This window comes from Mandrillus leucophaeus, unplaced genomic scaffold (assembly GCF_000951045.1).
Source record: "Mandrillus leucophaeus isolate KB7577 unplaced genomic scaffold, Mleu.le_1.0 Scaffold17, whole genome shotgun sequence".
NCBI classification, from domain to species: domain Eukaryota; kingdom Metazoa; phylum Chordata; class Mammalia; order Primates; family Cercopithecidae; genus Mandrillus; species Mandrillus leucophaeus.
Genome location: NW_012101698.1, coordinates 4,383,624 through 4,405,399, shown reverse-complemented (window position 1 = coordinate 4,405,399; position 21,776 = coordinate 4,383,624). Strand labels below are relative to the sequence as shown.

Here is a 21,776-nt window from a genome sequence, read left to right as displayed (position 1 = left end):
CCCAGTTTAAGGCCTAGAGTAGCATCCATTCCAAATAAAAAACTGAATAAACAGAAAATGAAAGCTTTAAGAGTGAAAGCTTTTAGTTTCCTAGTTAAGACTCTTCCTGAGAATGGAGTCACTGGTGCAGACATAATTTTGTAGTACAAGGAGATTTTTGTTACAGAGCTCAAGTTGTTAGAACTTCTATCTACTGGTGGTGTCTGATATAACCTGGGCTCTCCAGTGTTACAATGGGCTTCCCAATCTCATCACAATCATGGGGTTTAGGAGCTGCCATGACTCTAACTAAAGACTTTCCCACATATCATACACACAAAACATTTCTCCATCGGGTATGTTATCCCTGAAGACTTCAAACAACTGCTACACTGACAACACTGTTTAAGTCAAAATTCTGTTCCAAAGGAAGAAAACCTAACTCAAACGTGCCAAAGCCAAAACCAAACAAATGAAAATGGAATTTATTGGCTGCTGCAATTCAAAAACCCGTATGTATTTTTAGCTTTAGGCATGGTTTAATGTGGCTGTTCAAACATTATCTTCAGTCTTTGACTGCTCTCCAATTCTCAGATGGCTTTTTTGCTGTGAGGACTTCATTCTCAGCCTCTGTGAGAGTCTAGGAGTTCTTCTCAGCGTTAAAACCAATGGGGGTGTGGGGGCGCAGAGAATATTTCTTCCTATTAGCTCTTGCAATCCTGGGACTCTAACTGGACCATCTACTGACATCTGCATCAGTAACTGTGGCTTGAGGGATGGATCAGAGGCTGAGTCAGGCCTGTGTCACACATTCCATTCCTGAGTAGAAGATGGAATCCACTCAGTACATTTCACCGGAGTGTACTATTACCAGTAAAAGGGGGTAAAAAATTCTGGGAGGCCAAAACGACAAATGTCCAGCACAGGCTTCTCTCCAGAGTGGACATGCTCAAGAAGACCTAGCTGGGAAGAAGTCCCAAAGGCCTTCTCATACTTACTACACTCATAGGGTTTCTCTCCAGTATGGATTCTTTGATGCTGATGAAGATTTCTTTTGCTAGTGAAGGCTTTTCCACACTCATCACATACATAGGAAGACTCCTGAGTATGAATTCTTAGATGCCTTTTTAATTGTTCCTGAGCACTGAAGGCTTTTCCACAATCTACACAGTCAAAGGGTTTCTCCTCACTGTGAATTCTCTGGTGTCGAGTTAGTTTTGTATGAAAATTGAAGGCTTGTCCACATACTTTACAAGAATAAGGCTTTTCCCCTGTGTGAATACGCTGATGTTGGCTTAGGTGGGAAGTCCTTCCAAAGCTTTTGCCACACTCATTACACTCATAGGGTTTCTCTCCAGTGTGGATTTTCTGATGCCGAAGTAGGGGTGAATTACCAACAAAAGCTTTGCCACATTCATTACACTCATAGGGTTTCTCCCCAGTGTGGATTCTCTGATGTATAACAAACTCGGAACTACTGGTGAAACTATTTCCACACTCTGTACAGTAATAGGGTCTGTCCCCACTGTGGATTCTCTGATGCCTGATCAGATTTGCATTATCATTAAAGGCTCGCCCACACTCCTCACACTGATAGGGTTTCTCTCCAGTGTGAATCCTCTGGTGCCGAATTAATGAAGAATTGCCATTAAAGGCTTTTCCACACTCACTACACTCAAAAGGTTTCTCCCCAGTGTGGATTCTCTGGTGTCTAGCATAGTAAGAAAAGTAGCTGAAGGATTTCCCACACTCCTCACATATGAAAGGTTTCCTTGCACAGGGGATTCTTGGAACCTTTCCTCGGGTATTTTTCACTGTGGGGATGTTCTGGTGCTTTTTCACATTACATTTTTCTGGGAAGTCAGTTCTCTGAGGGACACTCTTCAGCTGACCACGTGACATCATCCCATCTCTTTCTTCAGAAATTCCCTGGATTAATGTGGACTCACTGTCAATGTTGGTCTCAACATCTGACATAAGAGATAGAAAACACAAATAATGCCACCTGAGAACTATGCTAGAAACAATAGAGCATTGAAAATGGTAAGGCTTTAAAAGAGATCATTTCAACTTTCACATCAGCACGCTGGGAAGAAAAGGCTGTTAAAATGAAAGTGCCAAGTATCACACAGGCAGAGAACATCGAGGTGGAACAGAGTATCAGTGGACACATCACACATGAGACTCCTTCCTAAGCTTTTCCACTCTAATATTTGAATGACTTCTGGTTGTCCCTGGCATGATCTAATATCTTTCGAATTGATGCTACTTACAGCCTACAAAATGCCAAAGGCACAGGTCTTAAGAACAAGTAGTGATGTTGGGGCTGGCAATACTCAGCATCAGAAAGTGAAACAGAACAGCATCAATCAGAAAGCAAAAGCAAAGGATGAATTGTTTTTCTTTTTAAAAACTCACACCCTGCAGATGTCCCAAAAGACTTAAGACATTGAACATTAAGGACACTGGGTTGTGGCAAGACAGAGAAAAAGAAAAACATAGAAGTGCTTAGAGAGCATTATTCTTAATATGTTGTAAGATTACCTAGTCCAGAGGTTCTTAACTGCAGACCCACAGATGGACTACATATGATGAGAAAATGCCCTAAAACTGCTGAAACTCAAACATGCAGAGAAACTACCACCCTAGACTATTTGAAAAGGGATGAACAGTTTACTTAGACACACCTAGACTGATAGTATTCTTTCTCCTATCAGCAAAAAGGAGACAAACAGCCCATAAAATGGCATTTGTGTTCGTAAAGATTGGATGACATTTTGAATGAGTTAAAGTCAATCTATTTTATATGAAATGTTGGGCTTGGTTTTAACATTAATTTGGGTTACCTGGGACTCATGTGATGGTTAATCAAGTTCATCGTATGAGTGTAAGTAAGGGAACCCCGAAGGAGAATGTTGGGAGAGGAGTAATCTGAGACTGAAGTAAACATGGTAATCAAGAGTCTGAAAAAGAATCATCACCAGAGAGAGGAAGCATGTGAGAACAGACCACCAGGTTCTCAATTGTCTTGATGATTCTTTTTCAGATTCTTAGAATAAGAGGCTGAAGTGCTGTGCCAGCTTCACCATTTTCCATGTTACTTGCTCTCTGCAAACCACCTGCTCTGAAACTCCTGCCTCTGCCTTCAATCTCACTATTTGCTCTTGGTGGCCCCCATCAGACTATTTGACTGTCTACTTTCTCTTCCTTCTCTCACTGAAATTAAATATCCCTTAATGGTTAAGATTCCGCCTTCCTTTTTTCTTCCTGGGGGTCATTTCAACCCAGCTGTGTTAGAGTACCCTTTCAGACCTGTCTTTTATCTCAGACTCTCCACCCACCTTCTCAATGGCCTGCTCTAGTTATCCACTTGCCTATTCTAAAGGAACCTCACACTCTGTGCTCAGCTCTGAATTCCTATGAATTCAAAAAGCTCCTCCCATGCCATGACTTCCTAGTGTTACATGACGCAACTCTCCCCGTTTATGGCCAACTTTTGGGAAGATCTGGCCCATTTTACCTTCACATTCTCCATCCCATTCCCAATAGCACTTAATACTTTTCTTTTTCGCTTTTTACATCTGTCTCCATAACTTGTATCTTCCAGAACTTCTTAAACAAAGTTCGGTACATGGCAAGTTGCTCAAACACTGCTCCTGAATAAATCCATCCCAACCAAGGAGGACAACTAAGGTAGGCAATCTTGAAACTCAGAAAGGAGCAATGGATTCAAGGATTGCAGATGAGACATACTGAGTGATTACATGTTGGTAAGAGTTAAGATTGGTGGAAAAGGTTTCATATTTTACCTATTAGGTGAAATCATCTATTCTATTTAAATCCTGCCCAGCATGGTTCATTTTAAAATATAGTGCTCCATAAAACTCTACAGTTGTTGGTTCTAAATCTGCCTCACCTACCTTTACAGATGTTTTTGGTCCTCTCTGCCGGGGGATCGTCCTGTGCTTCCAGGCCCCAAGCCATATCCCCTCCCTCCAGAAGTGAGATCAGTGCAGGTTTGGGAACTGGGTACCCTGAAAACAGAAGAAAATGGTACTTTTCAGCCCTGTATCTGCTGTGTCAAAAGAAGGAAAATCCCAGGAGTCTCAGTAAGAATAAGACTCATAGAAGAGGGTTCTCAACTGGAGAAGGCCAAAGAGATTCTGATCAAGAGGAAACTGAGCATTTGTTACTTCTTCCTTAAAAAAACACTCAAGGATAAGTAAGTCAGTGAGATCCACAAGGTATAAGCAAACACAGGGAAGGGGACACGCCCTTCCCCAGACAACAACTACTACCTTGGAAGCCCCATGGAAGATGGGACATACTCTTACCAGGGGACAGTAATTCCCTTCATTGAGAGACCAAAGTGACCCAAGACCTCTCCCTACCCAGCAATCTTTGAAGTTGGTCACTGAGCCTCAGCTCTGCAGTCACTCAGTGGAGGACACAAGAGACAACCTCTCCTCTCCACTCCACACCCCTCCTCCCAGGCTGTAAAAGAAGGAAGGAAACTGGAAAAGTGCAGATCTGAGTCCTAGGAGGAAAATGGCCTTACCCAAAGCAGTCAGGTTCCCAAAATTCTCCAACATCACACTTCTGTACAGGGCCCTCTGGGCAGGGGAAAGTCCAGTCCATTCTGTCTTGGTGAAGTGCACAGCCACATCCTCGAAGGTCACCATCTCCTAAAACAACAGGTTCCTGCTGCCACAGAGCCAATCCTCTGGCTCCGGGCCAGACTGTGGGACAGAGGGGACAGGTAGGGGCTTGAGGGAAAGTCCTGTGAGGGATGGGTAATGAGAAAAGGTGAAAGAACTGGATATTAGACCATTATATGACTATTTTTACAACGAAAAATCTGGAACTTCTCTCACTACCAGAAAAGCTTCCATTAGGATATAAAATTTACTGTCATAAAATGTTATTTAACATTTGTTAAACCCTAGGAAAAAAGTCTCTTATTAGTTAACCTTCCTAGGGCAAAAATCTCTTTGATTTAGTAAATATTTTCAGTCTTTTAGTGTTGTACCTACAAGTGGACAATTTGCTTCAAATGGTATCTCAGGACCCATCTGTTCCTATTAGGTACTCCCTATTCCCAGCCAATCTATCTGTTCCCACATGTGTTCACCCTGCCCCAAACCTTATGCCCATGAAACAAGCACAGAGTCATGGTTTGCACTGATGGGCCTATCTCATCCAACTCCCATTCGATTCTTGTATAAAGGGCTGCGCTGCCTGTACTGAAGAGCATCCTGTAGAGGGAGCTCAGCCTCTCCTGGCACAATCCACTCTGCTCCTCGATGGCTTTTCCTAGAAAATGATGCTTCTAGAATTAAACTGCTGCTGGGTAGCTCTTTTAGCTCATCTTTATAGCTCCAAGACAATCTGTAACAGCTTCTGCCAACCAAGCCTCATGCTTCTTGGGTTTTTTTCTTTTGGTTTCGGTTCTTTCTCTCTCTCTCTCTCTCTTTTTTTTTTTTTTTTTTTTTTTTTTTTTTTTAACAGAAAAGAATAGGGTTTTTGACAGTGTCTCGCTCTGTCACCCAGGTTGGAGCGCAGTGGCACAATCTCAGCTCACTGCAGCCTCGACCTCCCAGCTCAGGTGATCCTCCCGCCTCAGCCTCCTGAGTAGCTGGGACTATAGGTGCACACCACCATGCCTGGCTAATCTTTGTATTTTCTGTAGAGACAGGGTTTTGCCACGTTCCCCAGGCTGGTCTCAAACTCCTGGGCTCAGGGGTTTTCCTACTGTTTTGGCCCTAAGACTTGCCAGAATCACCTTTATCCACCTCCCACTACCCCTCATTTCCTTCAAATCAGACCTCCATAAAGCTGACCTCAGGAATCCACTGCTCACCTGGTGTGGAGTTTTCAGAGGTATGGCTGCCATGACCTGGGCTCCCTCTAGCAGGCAAAGGCTGAAGGAAGAAACAGAGAGAACCAACAGTGAGCTCAGCCCAGTAAAATGCTCTCTTTAAAGCAATAAATCTGCCAATAACAAGCAGCAATCACTTACTAAATGCTCACAGGGTAAGTGGTGTATAAATATGTACTTTTTAATCCACATCATACCATGAGGTTTTTAATTCTGAGGAAAAAGATTTTGAAAGAATAAGTAACTTGTCCTAGGACACCAGAGCATGTCCTCACCAACACCAAGCTAAATGAAGAGCAAAACAAGCAAAAGACACCAATAAACTCAGAGCAAAACCTAACAAGAAGAATCTCAGACCTCTATTTTTAAAATTAATTTGACTGAGGTTAAAAATAAAAGGTTAAAAACAGCAAGTATCATGTTTTTGGATGAAAAATACATATTCTCTTATTTAGTCCTCACAATAATCTTTTGAACCTTTAATTTTTCCCAAATGAGAAGACAAGGCTAACAGAATAATTTCTTCTACCAAGATCACTCAGCTGGTGAATGGATGAACTCAGATCCCACACTAGATCTACCAGGCTTCAAAGGTCATGTTTTTGTTTGTTTCTTTGTTTGTTTTTTGAGACAAGAGTCTTGCTGTCACCTGGGCTAGAGTGCAATGGCGCGATCTCAGCTCACTGTAACCACTGCTTCCCGGGTTCAAGCAATTCTCCTGCCTCAGCCTCCCAAGTAGCTGGGATTACAAGCATGTGCTGTCAGACCTGGCTCATTTTTGTAATTTTAGTAGAGACGGGGTTTCATCATGTTGCCCAGGCTAGTCCTCAAACTACCAGCCTCAAGCGATCCGCCCACCTCAGTCTCCCAAAGTGATGGGATTACAGGCATGAGGCACCGCACCCCATCAAGTCATGTCTTTAATAACTATACTAAATTCTATCCAATAGTAATCCTAACAGGAATGCTTTTAGAAGCTGGCAAAATGATTTTAAGGTTAATATAAAATAATAGACAAGAATAGCCAAGAAAATTCAGGAAAAATCTCAGAGTAAGTCTTCCTTTACTTGCACCTGGAGCAGGCATCTTTTTTGTTCACTGCCCCATTCAAGGGCTGTGAAAACCAGAAACTGATTACCAAAGGACCCTGAAGGGCCACCTCAACACACTAAGACATCTGGGTTATTGTTTTAACTATATCATCTCGGATTACAGACACTTTGTATTCTAAACAGCAATATTCTATAAAAAGCCATTATCTTCCCTACAGGGACTCAATGCATGATGCTGTTTTCTGTGAGCCTCATCTTGTACTACCCTCCTCTTTTCCCTTAGTTTAGTAACAATGGCCTTGTTTCCTCTATGCTAACTCAAGACCTTCATACCTGCTGTTTCTTCTGTATGAACTACTCTTCTCCAACCTCAGAACCATTGTAACTGAGATTCTCCGCCTGCCATTCTCTCCAGTAATCTAGCCACCCTTCATCTTCACATCATGATCTCTCTACAGACCAGGTCAGGTGCCCTTGTTAAATGCTCCACTCATGCCGTATTCCTTTTCCTATATGCCACTTAACCCAGTTTGAAATTATATATTGATTTGTGCTTTCTTCATTCAATAAATATTTATCTCATACATATTTCATACAAGGCCACGTGTGACACACAAGAGATGAAGTAGAGAGAAGGGGCACAACCCCGTCCCGCACAGAGCTTAGTCTAAAGGAAAGACACATTAATCAAGATTCTCTCAAATAACTTTTCAGTTCACAACTTATCACTGCCAGGGGAAACTAACCTGGATGGGAAAGCTTAAGAATATAAATTAACTAAGGTATGAAGGAAATCTTTACAAAATAACAGCATACGCAAAATCATGTTCTAGAAGTCAAGGATCAAGAAGACTGTAGTAGCAGTCAAGGGAGAGTGTGCTGCTAGATGTTGCTGAAGAAGTCACAAGGGACAAAGCCACGCTTTGCGCAAGTCAAGAACTTGGTCTTCGATCTACATGCACTAAGTCATGGGCAGGTGGAGTGAAACGACCAGATTTGATTAATATATGACTTTCCCATTGGGCGGAAAGCTTCCTGGGGGCGGGGCCCACGCCCCGCCTCATTCACCGCTGCATCCCCGGAATCTAGAGCAGCAACTGGCACATTGCTGCTCAGCAAGCAGCTGTGGTCCAATGAGCAGATGGGTTTGGGCGGCGTCGAGAACACAGGCATCCCTTCAATCCAGACACCCATATCCACAGCCTACATTTCCCAAGGCGCCGACGCGGGCGAGGGGGAGCGAAGGCATCAGATGGAGACCGGGACGGGCCGGAAGCAGCCTCCGCTGCCGGGACCTGGAGGGGCCGCCCTGTCTCCCTCCACTGAGGCATCAGGGACGAAGCCGACTGCCTTCTCTACAGGTGAAGTGCCTGAGCCTAGCAAGGACTCCTGGGCGACAAACCCCAACACTCACCTCAGGAAAAACAGAAAGCGGTCCGTGAACGGAAGTGCGTCACTACGTTGCCCTTGCACCCAGCCTCACACGCGTCCTCTCTAGGATGCCGCAGCGCTCTTCTCAGTGGTTGTGTGCTTTTACCCCCCAGGAGGAGTTTCACCCCCGGGGATCCTCAGAGACCTTGAATAGGAAAGAAAGTTTATCATTGTTTTCGCTAATCTCTAACCGAAATTTAGCATTTTCTTCTGTTATATGTTGGCAACAAACTACAGTAGTATCGGCCGCACATGTGACTGTCACCGATAGAAATCACAGATATTTTCATATCACATTACAGTAGATGCAGATCTCAGAATATGGCTATTCTCGTCACTAATTTGAAATTATTCTTGTTAGACGCCCACCTTTAAGTCTTGTCATTTCATTTCATCACATTGGTAAAGATGCACTTACATTTCTGTATCACAAATTCTAAAAAAACTGTTTAATTGTATTTTCATTGGTTTTGAAGGTGTCATCAGATTGCCAAAGGGAAGTTGGACAAAAAAGCTGCCCTCCTTAGAGGTAAAGACCCAGACACGTTAAGAAAGACCAGGTCAGTGGGCCGGGCGCGGTGGCTCAGCCTGTAGTCCCAGCACTTTGGGAGGCCAAGGCCAGCAGATCACCTGAGGTCAGGAGTTTGAGACCAGCCTGGTCAACGTGGTGAAATCCCGCCTCTACTAAAAATACAAAAATTAGCCGGGCGTAATGGTGGGCGCTTGTAATCCCAGCTACTTGGGAGGCTGAGGCAGGAGAATTGCTTGAACCTGGGAGGTGGAGGTTGCAGTGAGCTCAGATTGCGCCATTGCACTCCAGCCTGGGCAATAAGAGCGAAACTCCATCTCCAAAAAAAAAAAAAAAAAGAAAGAAAGACCAGGTCTGAAGAGGGATATATTAAGTAACTATTTAGGAAGTGAAAACGGTGGACATTTTTTAAAATGACTGAATACAAGGCAGCCAGAGAAATTTGTGATGGCCATGAATTTTGGATTACCTGATAGATGAAGGTGCCATTAGCTGAGATCAGGAATTGAAGAAGAGGAGCTGGTTTCAGACAAGAAAGGGAAAGAATTTAGTTTTAGAAATACTGAACACACACACACACCTGCCTTATTAACATTTAATTCACACACCATACAATTCATCCATGCAGAGTATAAAATTAAGTAGGTTTCAGTATGTTCACAGACTTGTGCAAGCATCACCACAATCCATTTCAGGACATTTTCATCTCCCCAAAGGACACCGCATAACCATCAGCAATCACTGTTCACTTTCCCTCTGGTAAGCAGAATGGCGTTTTGTTCTCCTCAAAAATGTCTATGTCCTGATCTCTAGAACCTGTGAGTATGTTAGGTTACACGACAAAGGGAAATTGAGGTGCAGGTGGAATTAAGGTTGCTAGTCAGCCAACTTTAAGATTATCTTGGGGCTAGGAACAGTGGCTCACATCTGTAATCCCAGCACTGTGGGAGGCCCAGGTGGGCAGATCACTTGAGCCTGGGAGTTCAAACCAGCCTGGGCAACATGACAAAACCTTGTCTCTACCAAAAAAAAAAAAAAAAATATCCAAAAAGGAACAAAAATTGACCAGGTGTGGGCACATGCCTGCAGTCCCAGCTACTAGCTGAGTTGGGAGGATCACTTGAGCCTGGGAGGTCAAGGCTGCAGTGAGCCTTGATTGAGCCACTTCACTCCAGCCTGGGCATCAAAGCGAGACCCTGTCTTAAAAAAAATGATTATCTTGGATTATTCAGATGGGTCCAGAGTAATCGTAAGAGTTCTTGAACGTGAAAGAGGGAATTGAAAGAGAACCACAAAGATGACAGCACAGGAAGGACTTGGCCCAACTTCACTGGCTTTGAAGATGGAGGAAGGGGCCAAGGGTCAAGGAAAGTGGGTGGCCTCCAGAAGATGAAAAAGGCAAGGAAACAGATTCTCTCCTTAGGCTAAATCCTGAATTTATACCAGTGAGACCCACTTTGGATTTCTGACCTCCAAAACTCTAAGATAAATTAGTGTTGTTTTAAGCCACTAATGGCAATTTGTTACAGCAGCAATAGAAAATTAACAGACACACATGTACACACCTCTCTTCTTCCCCCAATTCTAGACAACCACTTTCTTACTTTATAAATTTGCCTATTCTGGATATTTACATTACATAAATGACTATTAAGTCTGGATATAAAACAAAAACAAGTCTTTATTGTTAATTTTATTAGGCTTTAGAAACATGGGAACCTGTGTGTTTACTTGGTGAAGAATTGAATGTATTCTTGGGCAGAAGATGAGAACACTAAAATAAAAAACAAAAAGAGTTGGAAATAACTTGTTTTTGTTTTGCAGGGAGTGGGAAGGAAGAAAATTTCCACTCTCATTTGTCTAGAAAGTCTCCCACAGAGTTTTCAAGATTATTAATAATAATAGCTAATTCACATCACCATGTCTCCCCAGCCAATATATCACCTCTAAGGAAATGTATACTTGATATGTTTTGGCACTGTGTCCCCAGGCAAATCTCATGCTGAATTATGATCTTCAGTGTTGGGGGAGGAGGATAGTGGTAGGTGATTGGATCATGGGGGCGGATTTCCCCCTTGCTGTTCTCATGATAGTGAGTTCTCATGTGATCTGGCTGTTTTGAAGTGTGTTGCATTTCCTCCTTTGCTATTTCTCTCCTGGTGGCCATGTGAAGATTGTGCCTACTTCCCCTTTGTTTTCCACCATGATTGTAAGTATCCTGAGGCCTCCCCAGCCATGCCTCCTGTACAGCCTGTGGAACTGTTAGCCAATTAAACCTCTTTTCTCCATAAATTACCCAGTCTCAGGTATGTCTGTATAGCACTGTGATAACGAACTAATACAATACTCATACTCATGTCTATCACAGTCTCTACCATCAAACATAATTACTTTCAAGCTTCGACCATTCCTTAGATTCCAGTGGGAACCACCTTTCTTTCTGGTTACCTCACAGCCTAACTATCCAGCTCTCCCTCTAACTCTTACACTATCTTTAACTGAAGCTATGAGTATTATCACATCATGACACCCAGAGTATGGTATATGATTATGGCATTTTTTTTTTTTTTTTTTGAGACAGAGTCTCACTCTGTTGCCCAGGCTGGAGTGCAGTGGCGTGATCTCGGCTCACTGCAAGCTCTGCCTCCTGGGTTCATGCCATTCTCCTGCCTCAGCCTCCCGAGTAGCAGGCACTACAGGCACCCGCCACCACGCCCAGCCGGTGGGATTACAGGCGTGAGCCACTGCGCCCGGCCTATTGCTTAGATTTTTTTAAGTGTTGAGAGATTCCCTTCTAAAGAGTATCTTGTGGCCAGGCACGGTGGCTCACGCCTCTAATCCCAGCACTTTGGGAGGCCGAGGTGGGCAGATCACAAGGTCAGCAGATCGAGACCATCCTGGCTACCATGGTGAAACCCCATCTCTACTAAAATACAAAAAATTAGACGGGCGCAGTGGCTTATGCCGGGTGTGGTGGCAGGCGCCTGTAATTCCAGCTACTCGGGAGGCTGAGGCAGGAGAATCACTTGAACCCGGGAGGCGGAGGTTGCAGTGAGCAGAAATGGTGCCATTGCACTCCAGCCTGGGTGACAAGAGCAAGACTTGGTCTCAAAAACAAAACAAAACAAACAAAAACATAAAAAAGACTACGAGACAATGATATTTGTTTGTACACAGGTCTCCAAATCTGCCTCTTCAAAAGAAACGGACACTGTAACAGCCTTGGTTAAAGACTTAAGCCATCCCCAACTAAGAGTGGGGCCATCTCTTAGTTGGCTCCAGTGCCATCTGCAGACATTTCTGTCATCCTCCCATCCTTGGGGGCTTCTTTCTGCAGCTCCAGTGTGTGCGCAGTAAAGCCTGCAGCTGTACAGCCTCCAAGAAGCAAACCCAGGTCCCACACAGCCACAGTTGTACAGTGACGCCCTTCCCCGTCCCCTTGTTTGAGCTATGCTCAAGGGACCAGTCTGGACCGCTATGCTGTCTCACTCCCAACCCAAGCTCCGCCGAACCGTGAGTCCTTGCACCTTGGCCCCTTTGAGCGGGTACTCAAAACAGAGGCCAGAAGTGCACTACTAGCCAGAGGCGCTAGGAGCCGAAAGTGCGTCACCCGCGTGGGTCGCTTGGAGGCCGGAAGTGCGTCATGCGCACGGCTGCTCTTTTCTAAGGTGCAACTTGTCCGCATATCGGTGTTTACGATTGGGAGACATCCCCTTCCTTTCCTCGTACACACTTTTTTCTCTCCTGAGGAACATCACGCCTGGGTCATTATCCATTTGGGTGGGTCAGGAAAACTATCGCCTCTGCCCGGAAGCATTTGACTGTCAGGAAGGAATTCATGATAATACCGCCGTCACCACAGGCCTAGATGGTGGTGTTGTTTCCTGGATACTTACTGGTCTTCCTGAGTTCTGGTTCACTCTCAGTGAATCAACTTCCTTTCACAAGCTCTGCCACTCACAGGCCATTGAGGAAGATTCTTGTGTCTGTGAGCAGCTTTTGTTTTCTGTAAAATGAACCAGTCAGATTATACCATTCGGGGAGTCTTTAATTCTATGCGCTGTAACCTCCAATGGTTTGCCACTACCCCTGGAGTCCAAGTCAACATTCAAGACTCCTCAGACCCTTGCCCTCCTTGCCCTCTAAATGAAAAAGAAAATGCCAAAAGCACAGGGCATATGCTATCCCAAGCTTGGTAAGAGAGATAGCTCTACAGTGTTAGTGCCTGTGGCTTTCTGGGTCCACAAAAGAGAACTCTGGCCAGAATTTTGCTGGACTGTCAAAAGGTTTGTGATCACTGTCACAGAATTACAAAACAAACAGGGGACTTAGAGTTTCTCAGTCCCATCTCCTTTACAACAGTATGACACATTGGTAAGGAGCACAGCCTGGCATCAGGATGCCTTGTTTCAAAGGCCAAAGGACCACTCTGTGACCTTTGGTACATTACTTAACCTGTAAGTGTCACTATTTCCTTATTTCTAAAATTAGGATAATAATAATATTTATTCCCGGGATCGTTGTGAGGATTAGATGTTAGTACATGTAAATCAGTACAGTGTCTAGTACATACTAAACACTCACTAGATATTAGTAATTATTACACTCACTAGATATTAGTGATTATTAATAGCTTAGGAATTGAGCCTGAATAGGCTCTGGAGTTAATCCAGTGCTCAACCTTTTTAATTAAAACATTTGAAAATGGTTATAAACCTCAGTGGGTTTGGGCATCTGTACACTTGTTACTACCAGACCAGATAGTATAAGCAAAGCCTGGTGGCAGTTCAGGGTTGGTTCTTAGGAGATCAGAGTGCCAAAATGGCTAGCTCATCATGAGCTGACGACTTCCAGGATGAGGGGATGACGAGCTGGACTTGCTGTTTGGTTGGGACTTCCGCAACACAAGTCTGGACAAATGGGACTATGACCCAGGTCTTCATGAGCAACCCTCAGGCTTTTTGCAGAATGTAAACTCCTCAAGAAAGAGGCTTTTCTATCTTGGCCATGACTGTATCTCGAGTTTCTAGAATAGTGTTTATAACACAGTTCATGATCAATAAGCATTTTTTGATGAATAAAGAGTTGGACATAAATGATTATACTCCCTTACTATAAGGGAGAGTGAGACAGATAATATAGGCACTCAATGCAGAATGAATCATGAGTAAGAGAAAATCAAGACTCAAAGAGTTTCAGTAAGGCCACAGCATATAATAGGTAGCAGACTTAAGACTTAAACCCTAGATTCTTTCCAACATATCAAACTGGCTTTCCAGAACAATATACTAGATGGTATTCCAAGTCCCAATATGCCTTTCTATGCTCTCACACCATGGACACAAGCTCTCTGACCTCAGTCCCTTCAGGAAGAGAGAAGAGCAACAGTAACTGTAAGAGGAAAAATCATCAAATTCTGAAATAAGGGCCAAAGAACCTTATATGATGATACCATTCCCATTTTACAGATGAGAAAATTGAACACAGAAAGATTAAATAATGTGCTCAAAGTCATGCACAGCTCCTCTGTGGCAGAGCCAGAATTCAAACCATGGTAGTTTAGCCTCAGTATACACACATAAGCACTCTATCACTGCCTCAGATATGTAGTTCTATGTCTCATAGTGAAGAAGAAGTTGAAATATGTTAAGTCAAACTAATGTTTTCAAGCCTCCATTGATTAACTGTGATTTGGGGCAAGCTACCTAGATTCTCTGTGCCTTCAATTTTCTCACCTATAAAATAAGTACAATATTAATACTTACTTTGTAGGCTGTTGAGAGGATTAAACAACATATGAAAAAACTTATTTTCATGTCTAACTTATTGTAAACATTTACCACATTTCTAATTAATTGATTGTTTCATTTTTATTGAGGTTTATTTTTATTTTTTAGAGTAGGGATCTCTCCATGTTGCCCAGGCTGGATTTGCACTTCTGAACTCAAGTGATTCTCCCCAATCAGCCTCTCAAATAGCTGGGAATATAGGCATGTGCCACTGTGCTCAGATGAGGTATAATTTAAGTTCAGTAAAGAGTACAAATCTCAAGTGTACAACTTGATGAATATTTATATATGTAACTCCAACCAGATCAAGATAAAGAACGTCCCCAGCACCCCAGAAATCTCTCTCCTATACCCCTTCCTAGTTAATAGCCTCCCCAAAATAATCGCTATTCTGACCTCCATCACCTTAGCTTTACCTGTTTTTAAATTTTGTATAAATGGAATCACATTGTAATAGAACCATGCAGCTTGTTTCTTTCATCTAATATAATATCTTTGAGATTCATTTATTGGATATAACTATAGTTCATTCATTTTTATCATTGTTTAATGGTTCATTGTTAAATAAACCACATTTTTTTTACCCAAAAAAATCTACTGTGATGGACATATAGTTTTTTTTTTTTACCTTGAAGATTATTTATGAATAATTGCAATAAAAATTTTAACACATCTGGTAAGCTCTTATCTTTCTTAAACATAAGCTCTTATCTTTCTTAAACATACCTATAAGTGAATTATCTTATCTTTCTTAAAGATAAGATAATTATAAGCTCTTATCTTTCTTAAACATACCTATAAGTGAATTTGCTGAGTCATTGGATATCACACATTTCACCTCAGTCAATAACTGACACCAGACCAGGTGGTATAAGCAAAAATATAACACAACTTTATTACTATTAATACTTTTTTTCCTTTTTTAACGTTTTAGAGATGGGGCCTTGCTATGTTGCCCAGGCTGGTCTTGAACTCGTGGGCTCAAGCGATCCCCTGCCTCAGCCTCCCAAAGTGCTGGGATCACAGGCATGAGCCACCATGCCCAGCTAATAACAATTCTTAATATCCTCTAATACCCAGCCATAATCCATTTGCCCTAATTGTCTCAAAAATATATTTTTACCGGTGGTTTATTTTAATCATGACCTAAACAAGGTCCTCATGCTGCATTTAACGATATGTCTCTTAAGTCTCTGTGTCAGATGCAGGTTTTCAGCACGCTTGTACCAATTTCCCCTTTACTAGCAGCATGTGAGAGTACACTTGTTCTACATCAAACTCAATTAATATAAACCATTATCAGAATTGTAACTCTAATTATTTGGTGAGTCAGAGGAGGAAGGCTAAAATTATACTGGGTTCTGCCTGGGATAACTGAGTAGATGGTGAGGTTTCAAAGGGAGAGGTGGACAAGCAATCATGAATTTTTGGTGTCTGCATGGAAACACATCTAGTTGGACATATCGTCTGAAGCCCAGGGGAAAGTGTAGGGCAGAGGTAGTGATATGGGTGGATAAAGATGTAAGACCAGATGGGATCACACCAAGCCAACAGAGAATTTGTAACCAAACAGCCTAGCCTGAAAATGCATTTTAAAACCTTTTTTTCTTTTTTCTGTTCTTTCCCTAGTCTCAAGATATAACCTTGGCCGGGCGCAGTGGTTCACATCTGTAATCCAAGCACTTTGGGAGGCTGAGGCTGGCGGATCACAAGGTCAGGAGATAGAGACCATCCTGGCTAACAGGTGAAACTCCGTCTCTACTAAAAATAAAAAATAATTAGCCGGGCATGGTGGCAGGCACCTGTAGTCCCAGCTACTCGGGAGGCTGAGGCAGGAGAATAGCATGAACCCAGGAGGCGGAGCTTGCAGTTAGCCAAGATCGCGCCACTGCACTCCAGCCTGGGTAACAGAGCGAGACTCCGTCTCAAAACATAAAGAAGATATAACCTTGAAGCTTACTGCATGTATCATTGTTTTCTTCTCCTTAGTCTTAAAATATAGCCTTGAAATTTACTTTCTTTGAAACACCACGTCCCTGTCCCTCGCTTTCTCACCATACATTTCCTTACAACATGCACATTTATCTAACTATATGCTGGTATCTAATTATGTGATTACTTAGGAATTCCGGGGGCTAATCTTGAAACAGACCAAGCATAGGGACCTAGAGGCGAAATTCCAGAAATTCAAGGCAGTTAGTCAACAACCTGGCCATTGTTGAGATGATACCAGCCCGCACTCCAAGTGGACCACAGCTCAAGATAGCCACTGGAACAAGACATGCAGACCTTGTACTCAGTACCCTTTTCACATGCCTCCCATTCCAAGTTCCCCTTTTTAAGCCCTTGTCCTCAGCCTAAATTTGAAGTGGTTACTTTGGATGTGAATCCGGCCACTTCCCCACTGCAAGTTTTGGTAAATAATGTCACTTTCTTTCTATCATTCCTCGCTCTTGTTACTGGATTCTGTAAGCAACAAGTGACCAGACCTGCCTTTGGTTACAATTTCAAAGGCCCAGATGGTTCATTTAAATAGAATAGGGGCCTAAGTTTCTGTATTTTTCATATGTACCCTGGAAGATTATGACACACTTTAGGGTTTGAGCACCACGGACGAAAGCAGTGGGTTAAGGAAGGAACCCTAGAAAGCAATGACATCTTACAAGGAAACAGGAAGAGGAACCCTCTCATGACATAGGTTCAAATTAAGAGAGGAGAACCAGGAGAACATAGAATCTTGGAAGATACAGAAGTAGGGTTTTATGGAATGGGAGTTCAACTGTGTCAAACCAGCAGAGTTTTAATAAAAATTATATTAATAAAATAAGGACCACAACAGTACCACCTAGTGGAAACTTCTGGGAAATGTAATCAGCCGTCCTTCCTCTTGCTCCTCTTGACTATGTTCTTTGACCTTTCACAACTGGAAGTTCTGAGGCCACACTTCTGTCCCTTTCTCACAAATATACACATGCCCACATTTAAAATATATACATTTAAATATGGTTCTGTGTGCATTCTTATTATTTTAGAGTTGCCTGGAGTTTTTTCTTTCTTGTTTTCCTTACTATTTTAAAAAAAATTTTTTTTGTGACAGAGTTTCACTCTTGTTACCCAGGCTGGAGTGCAGTGGCACGATCTCAGCACTGCAAGCTCCACCTCTTGAGTACAAGAGATTCTCCTGCCTCAGTCTCCCAAGTAGCTGGGATTACAGGCACCCGCCACCACATCCAACTAATTTTTGTATTTTTAGTAGAGATAGGGTTTCATCATGTTGGCCAGGCTAGTCTCGAACTCCTGACCTCAGGTGATCCACCCACCTCAGCCTCCCGAAGTGCTGGGATTACAGGCGTGAGCTACCGTGCCTGGCCCATACTTTTTAAACTTTTAATTTTAGATTTTTAAAAGTTACACTGTAAAGTAGTATAATGGACCCGCTGGTGCCCATCCATCACCAACTTCAACAGTGGTGCCCATCTCATTGCATCTGCTCCTACAAACACACACGTAAACATGCGTACACACACTTTTGCTGTTATTGTTTATCTGTTTTGCTGGAGTTGATCTCAGACATCATATCATTTCTACTGTCAGTACTTCACTGTGTTTCTCTAGGAGATAAAGATAAGGGAATAAAGATAATACCATTATATTAAGACTTGTTAATACCTCCTAATACCCAGCCATATTCAATTTTCTCTGATTGTCTCAAAAATGTCTTTATACAGGTGGATTTTTTGTTTGTTTTTTGTTATGGTGGATTTGTTTTTGTTTTTGTTTTGTCTGTTTGTTTGTTTTTGAGACAGGGTTTTGCTGTTGTTCCCCAGGCTGCAGTGCAATGGCACAATCTTGGTTCACTGTGACTTCAGCCTCCTTGGTTCAAGCAATTCTCCTGCCTCAGCCTCCCAAGTAACTGGGATTACAGGCATGCACCACCATGCCCAGTTAATGGTTTTGTATTTTTTTAGTAGAGACAGGGTTTTACCACATTGGTCAGGCTGGTCTCAAACTCCTGACCTCAAAAGATCCATCCACCTCGGCCTCCCAAAGTATTGGGATTACAGGTGTGAGCCACCTAGCCCAGTCTACAGGTGCTCTTTCTAATCATGATCCAAACAAGGTCATCATACTTCATTTAGCAGTATGTCTCTTAAGTCTCTTAAGTATATATAACAATTTGTCCTCCTTTTAAAAATGACATTTGTTCTTTGAAGACACTGGGTTATTTGTCCTACAGAATTTCTCCCATTCTGTGTTTGGCTGTGGTGTTATTTAACATCTTGCCTTGTTCCCCACCAAGCTTAGTATGAGTTGGTAGTTTGATCGGGAGCTTGATTTTATTTTATTCAAGTCCAACTCTAGGGGCTCCTCGCACACTCTTCTTAAACATCTTTGTTCTCCCTTTTCTCTTTTTCAATATTTACTAAATATTCTCAGAAAACTCAGTCTCCCTCTCTGCCTCTTCATTAAATGTGTTGGATTAAAAAAAAAAGACCTTGGTAATGGGTAATTACGGTAGACGAACTAGAGATAAAACTTGAATGTGGAATGGAAAACTATATTTTTGCTTTTGTTATTAGTTTTAATTAATATATAATAACTGTACATACCTATGGGATACTGTGTCATATTTCAATACATATATACACTATGTAATGATCAAATCCAGGTAATTAGTATATCCATCACCTCAAACATTTATCATTTCTTTGTGCTGGGAACATTAAAAATCCACTCTTCTAGCTATTTGATATACAATAAATTGTTGTTAATTATAATCACTCTGTTATGCTTTAGAAAGATAGAACTCAGTCCTGCTATCTAGTTCTCCTTTTGTATCCATTAATCAACCTTTGGCTTTCTCTGTATTTTGTTATTAATGACCATAGTTTAAGAGATCAAGTTTTAAAGCCCTTAGACATTCCCAGGAGGCCTCCTCCATAACATCTTCAATAAACTCCTAATTCTCCAATGGCTATCTATTCATCAAATATTTATCAAGATTTTACTGGTTATGTGCCAAGTATGGTTCTGGGGATAAAGCAGTGAATAAAATAGACAAAAAATATTTACATGTATAGAACTTGCATTATATTGTAATTAATTTCTCTTGCATTATACCTGCTGTCTTAATAAAGAGAATGAAATGGAAGAAACTTTTTACTTGGTATTTGCTAATATTGTAATTGTTTTGTTGCACTGACATATACATATAACAAAATTGCTCCATTATGGAAAAACTGATTTTCATTTCCACGTAGGGACTTCACCACCACCTAACATGCTAATTCACTTGGAAATAGCATTCTGGGGTGTAAAATTAATTTCCAAATTAACTTTGGAAGATAACTGTAAGTTTTATAAAATTATGGAAGTTTATGAAAAACTAAGACTTTTTAACAGCTAAATAAATTATCACGGTAGGCTTAAATGTAAAAAATGAAATCAAACAGTATTAGAAAAATGGTTTTCTCTTTCTTCTGCTTATACCAGTAAAAGCCTCTATTAAAAAGTAAGATTTGATTTGAGAGGCCGAGGCAGGCTGATCACCTGAGGTCAGGAGTTTGAGACCAGCCTGGCCAACATATAGTGAAACACCATCTCCACTAAAAATACAAAAATTAGCTGGGCGAAGTGGCATACGCCTGTAGTTCCAGTTACTTGGGAAGCTGAGGCAAGAGAATTTCTTGAACCTGGGAGGTGTAGTTTGCAGTAAGCTGAGATCACACCACTGCACTCCACCCTGGGCAACAGCGCGAGACTCTGTCTCTCAAAAAAACAAACAAACAAAAAAGTTAGAGTTGAAAACCCTAGACTAGGCCCTTCAGCACTGGAATCAGATTAAGTGTATTATAACAGAAATTTACCAAATAGTTTTCTTCTGATTCCAAGATGATCCTTTGAAATAATTTATCCTCAGGATTTGGCCTACTCACAGAGAACATTCATATAGTAAGGTGAAATAAAATGAAAATGAGCTACAGGAATCTAACAACCCCCCAAAAAAATCTTCTGGAATCTAATCAACACCAAACAGGAGGAAGGGCCTTTGGTCAGCTCACTTGCAGAGATTTCTTTTTTTTTTTTTTTTTTTTTTTGAAACAGAGTCTCGCTATGCCGCCCAGGCTGGAGTGCAGTGGCCGGATCTCAGCTCACTGCAAGCTCCGCCTTCCCGGGTTCACGCCATTCTCCTGCCTCAGCCTCCCGAGTAGCTGGGACTACAGGCGCCCGCCACCGCGCCCGGCTAGTTTTTTTTGTATTTTTTTAGTAGAGACGGGGTTTCACCGTGTTTTGCCAGGATGGTCTCGATCTCCTGACCTCGTGATCCACCCGTCTCGGCCTCCCAAAGTGCTGGGATTACAGGCTTGAGCCACCGCGCCCGGCCGAGATTTCATTACATATCTTTGTCCTACAAGTTTCAGACCAGCTGGGCACAGTGGCTCATGCCCATAATCCCAACACTCGGGGAGGCCGAGACGGGCGGATCACCTAAGGTCAGGAGTTCAAGGCTAATCTGGTCAACATGGTGAAACCCAATCTCTAATAAAAAATATAAAAATTAGCTGGACATGGTGGTGTGCGCCTGTAGTCCCAGTTACTCAGGAGGCTGAGGCAGGAGAGTGGCTTGAACCCAGGAGGTGAATGTTGCAGTAAGCCAAGATCACGTCACTGTACCCCAGCCTGGGCAACAGAGCAAAATTCCATCAAAAAAGAAAAAAAAAGTTGCAGACCAAAGTGACACCTTGGTTTTTAGTTCTTTGTTCTGAGCTAAGTACATTAGCTTTTATTTTTATACGTTCCTGTTTTTTATCTCTTACATTTCTTTTTCATGCTCCTGTCTTGTGGAAGATCCCTATCATGTGCAGATTTGGATGCTAGACCTGCAAGTGAGAGAGTGAGTGGCTCCTTGAACATATTGGCAGTTCATGGAGAGTTAGCATGTGTGGAGTTTGGGCTCCAGTGCCTTGTTTTCTAAAGATGGTGTTTGGTATAGTTTGGATACTTGTCCCTGCCCAAATCTCATGTTGAAATGTAATCCCCAGTGGTGGGGGTGGGGCCTGGTGGGAGGTGACTGGATCATAGGGGTGGAGTTCTCATGAATGATTTAGCACTATCCC

At 42.3% G+C, this 21,776-nt stretch overlaps 1 protein-coding gene across 3 annotated transcripts; it reads right to left on the bottom strand.

The window, feature by feature from the left end:
* Positions 1-429: 429 nt before the first annotated feature.
* On the bottom strand, positions 430-8,487 carry ZNF19 (zinc finger protein 19). 3 transcript variants are annotated; one of them, XM_011976744.1, is made up of 5 exons: positions 8,324-8,487; positions 5,840-5,900; positions 4,538-4,664; positions 3,900-4,013; positions 430-1,949 (listed from the first exon to the last, which is right to left on the bottom strand). In XM_011976744.1, exons 2-5 carry the CDS (start codon positions 5,870-5,872, stop codon positions 847-849), a joined length of 1,377 nt encoding a protein of 458 aa, XP_011832134.1. In that variant the 5' UTR covers positions 5,873-5,900; positions 8,324-8,487; the 3' UTR covers positions 430-846. The 3 variants fall into 3 exon arrangements, with proteins under 3 accessions (XP_011832134.1, XP_011832135.1, XP_011832136.1); XM_011976745.1 differs by having other exon boundaries at positions 4,538-4,759; positions 8,324-8,361; XM_011976746.1 differs by lacking the exon at positions 5,840-5,900.
* Between the last annotated feature and the right edge of the window lie 13,289 nt (positions 8,488-21,776).

Bases quoted from the DNA above. Each gene is read 5' to 3' on its own strand.
- ZNF19 (XM_011976744.1), bottom strand. From the start codon at position 5,872: ATGGCAGCCATACCTCTGAAAACTCCACACCAG. The intron at 4,665-5,839 runs GTGAGCAGTGGA...CTGTTGTTTTAG, and splicing joins CTCTGAAAACTCCACACCAG to GAGATGGTGACCTTCGAGGA. The intron at 4,014-4,537 runs GTAAGGCCATTT...TTCTGTTTTCAG, and splicing joins TGGGAACCTGACTGCTTTGG to GGTACCCAGTTCCCAAACCT.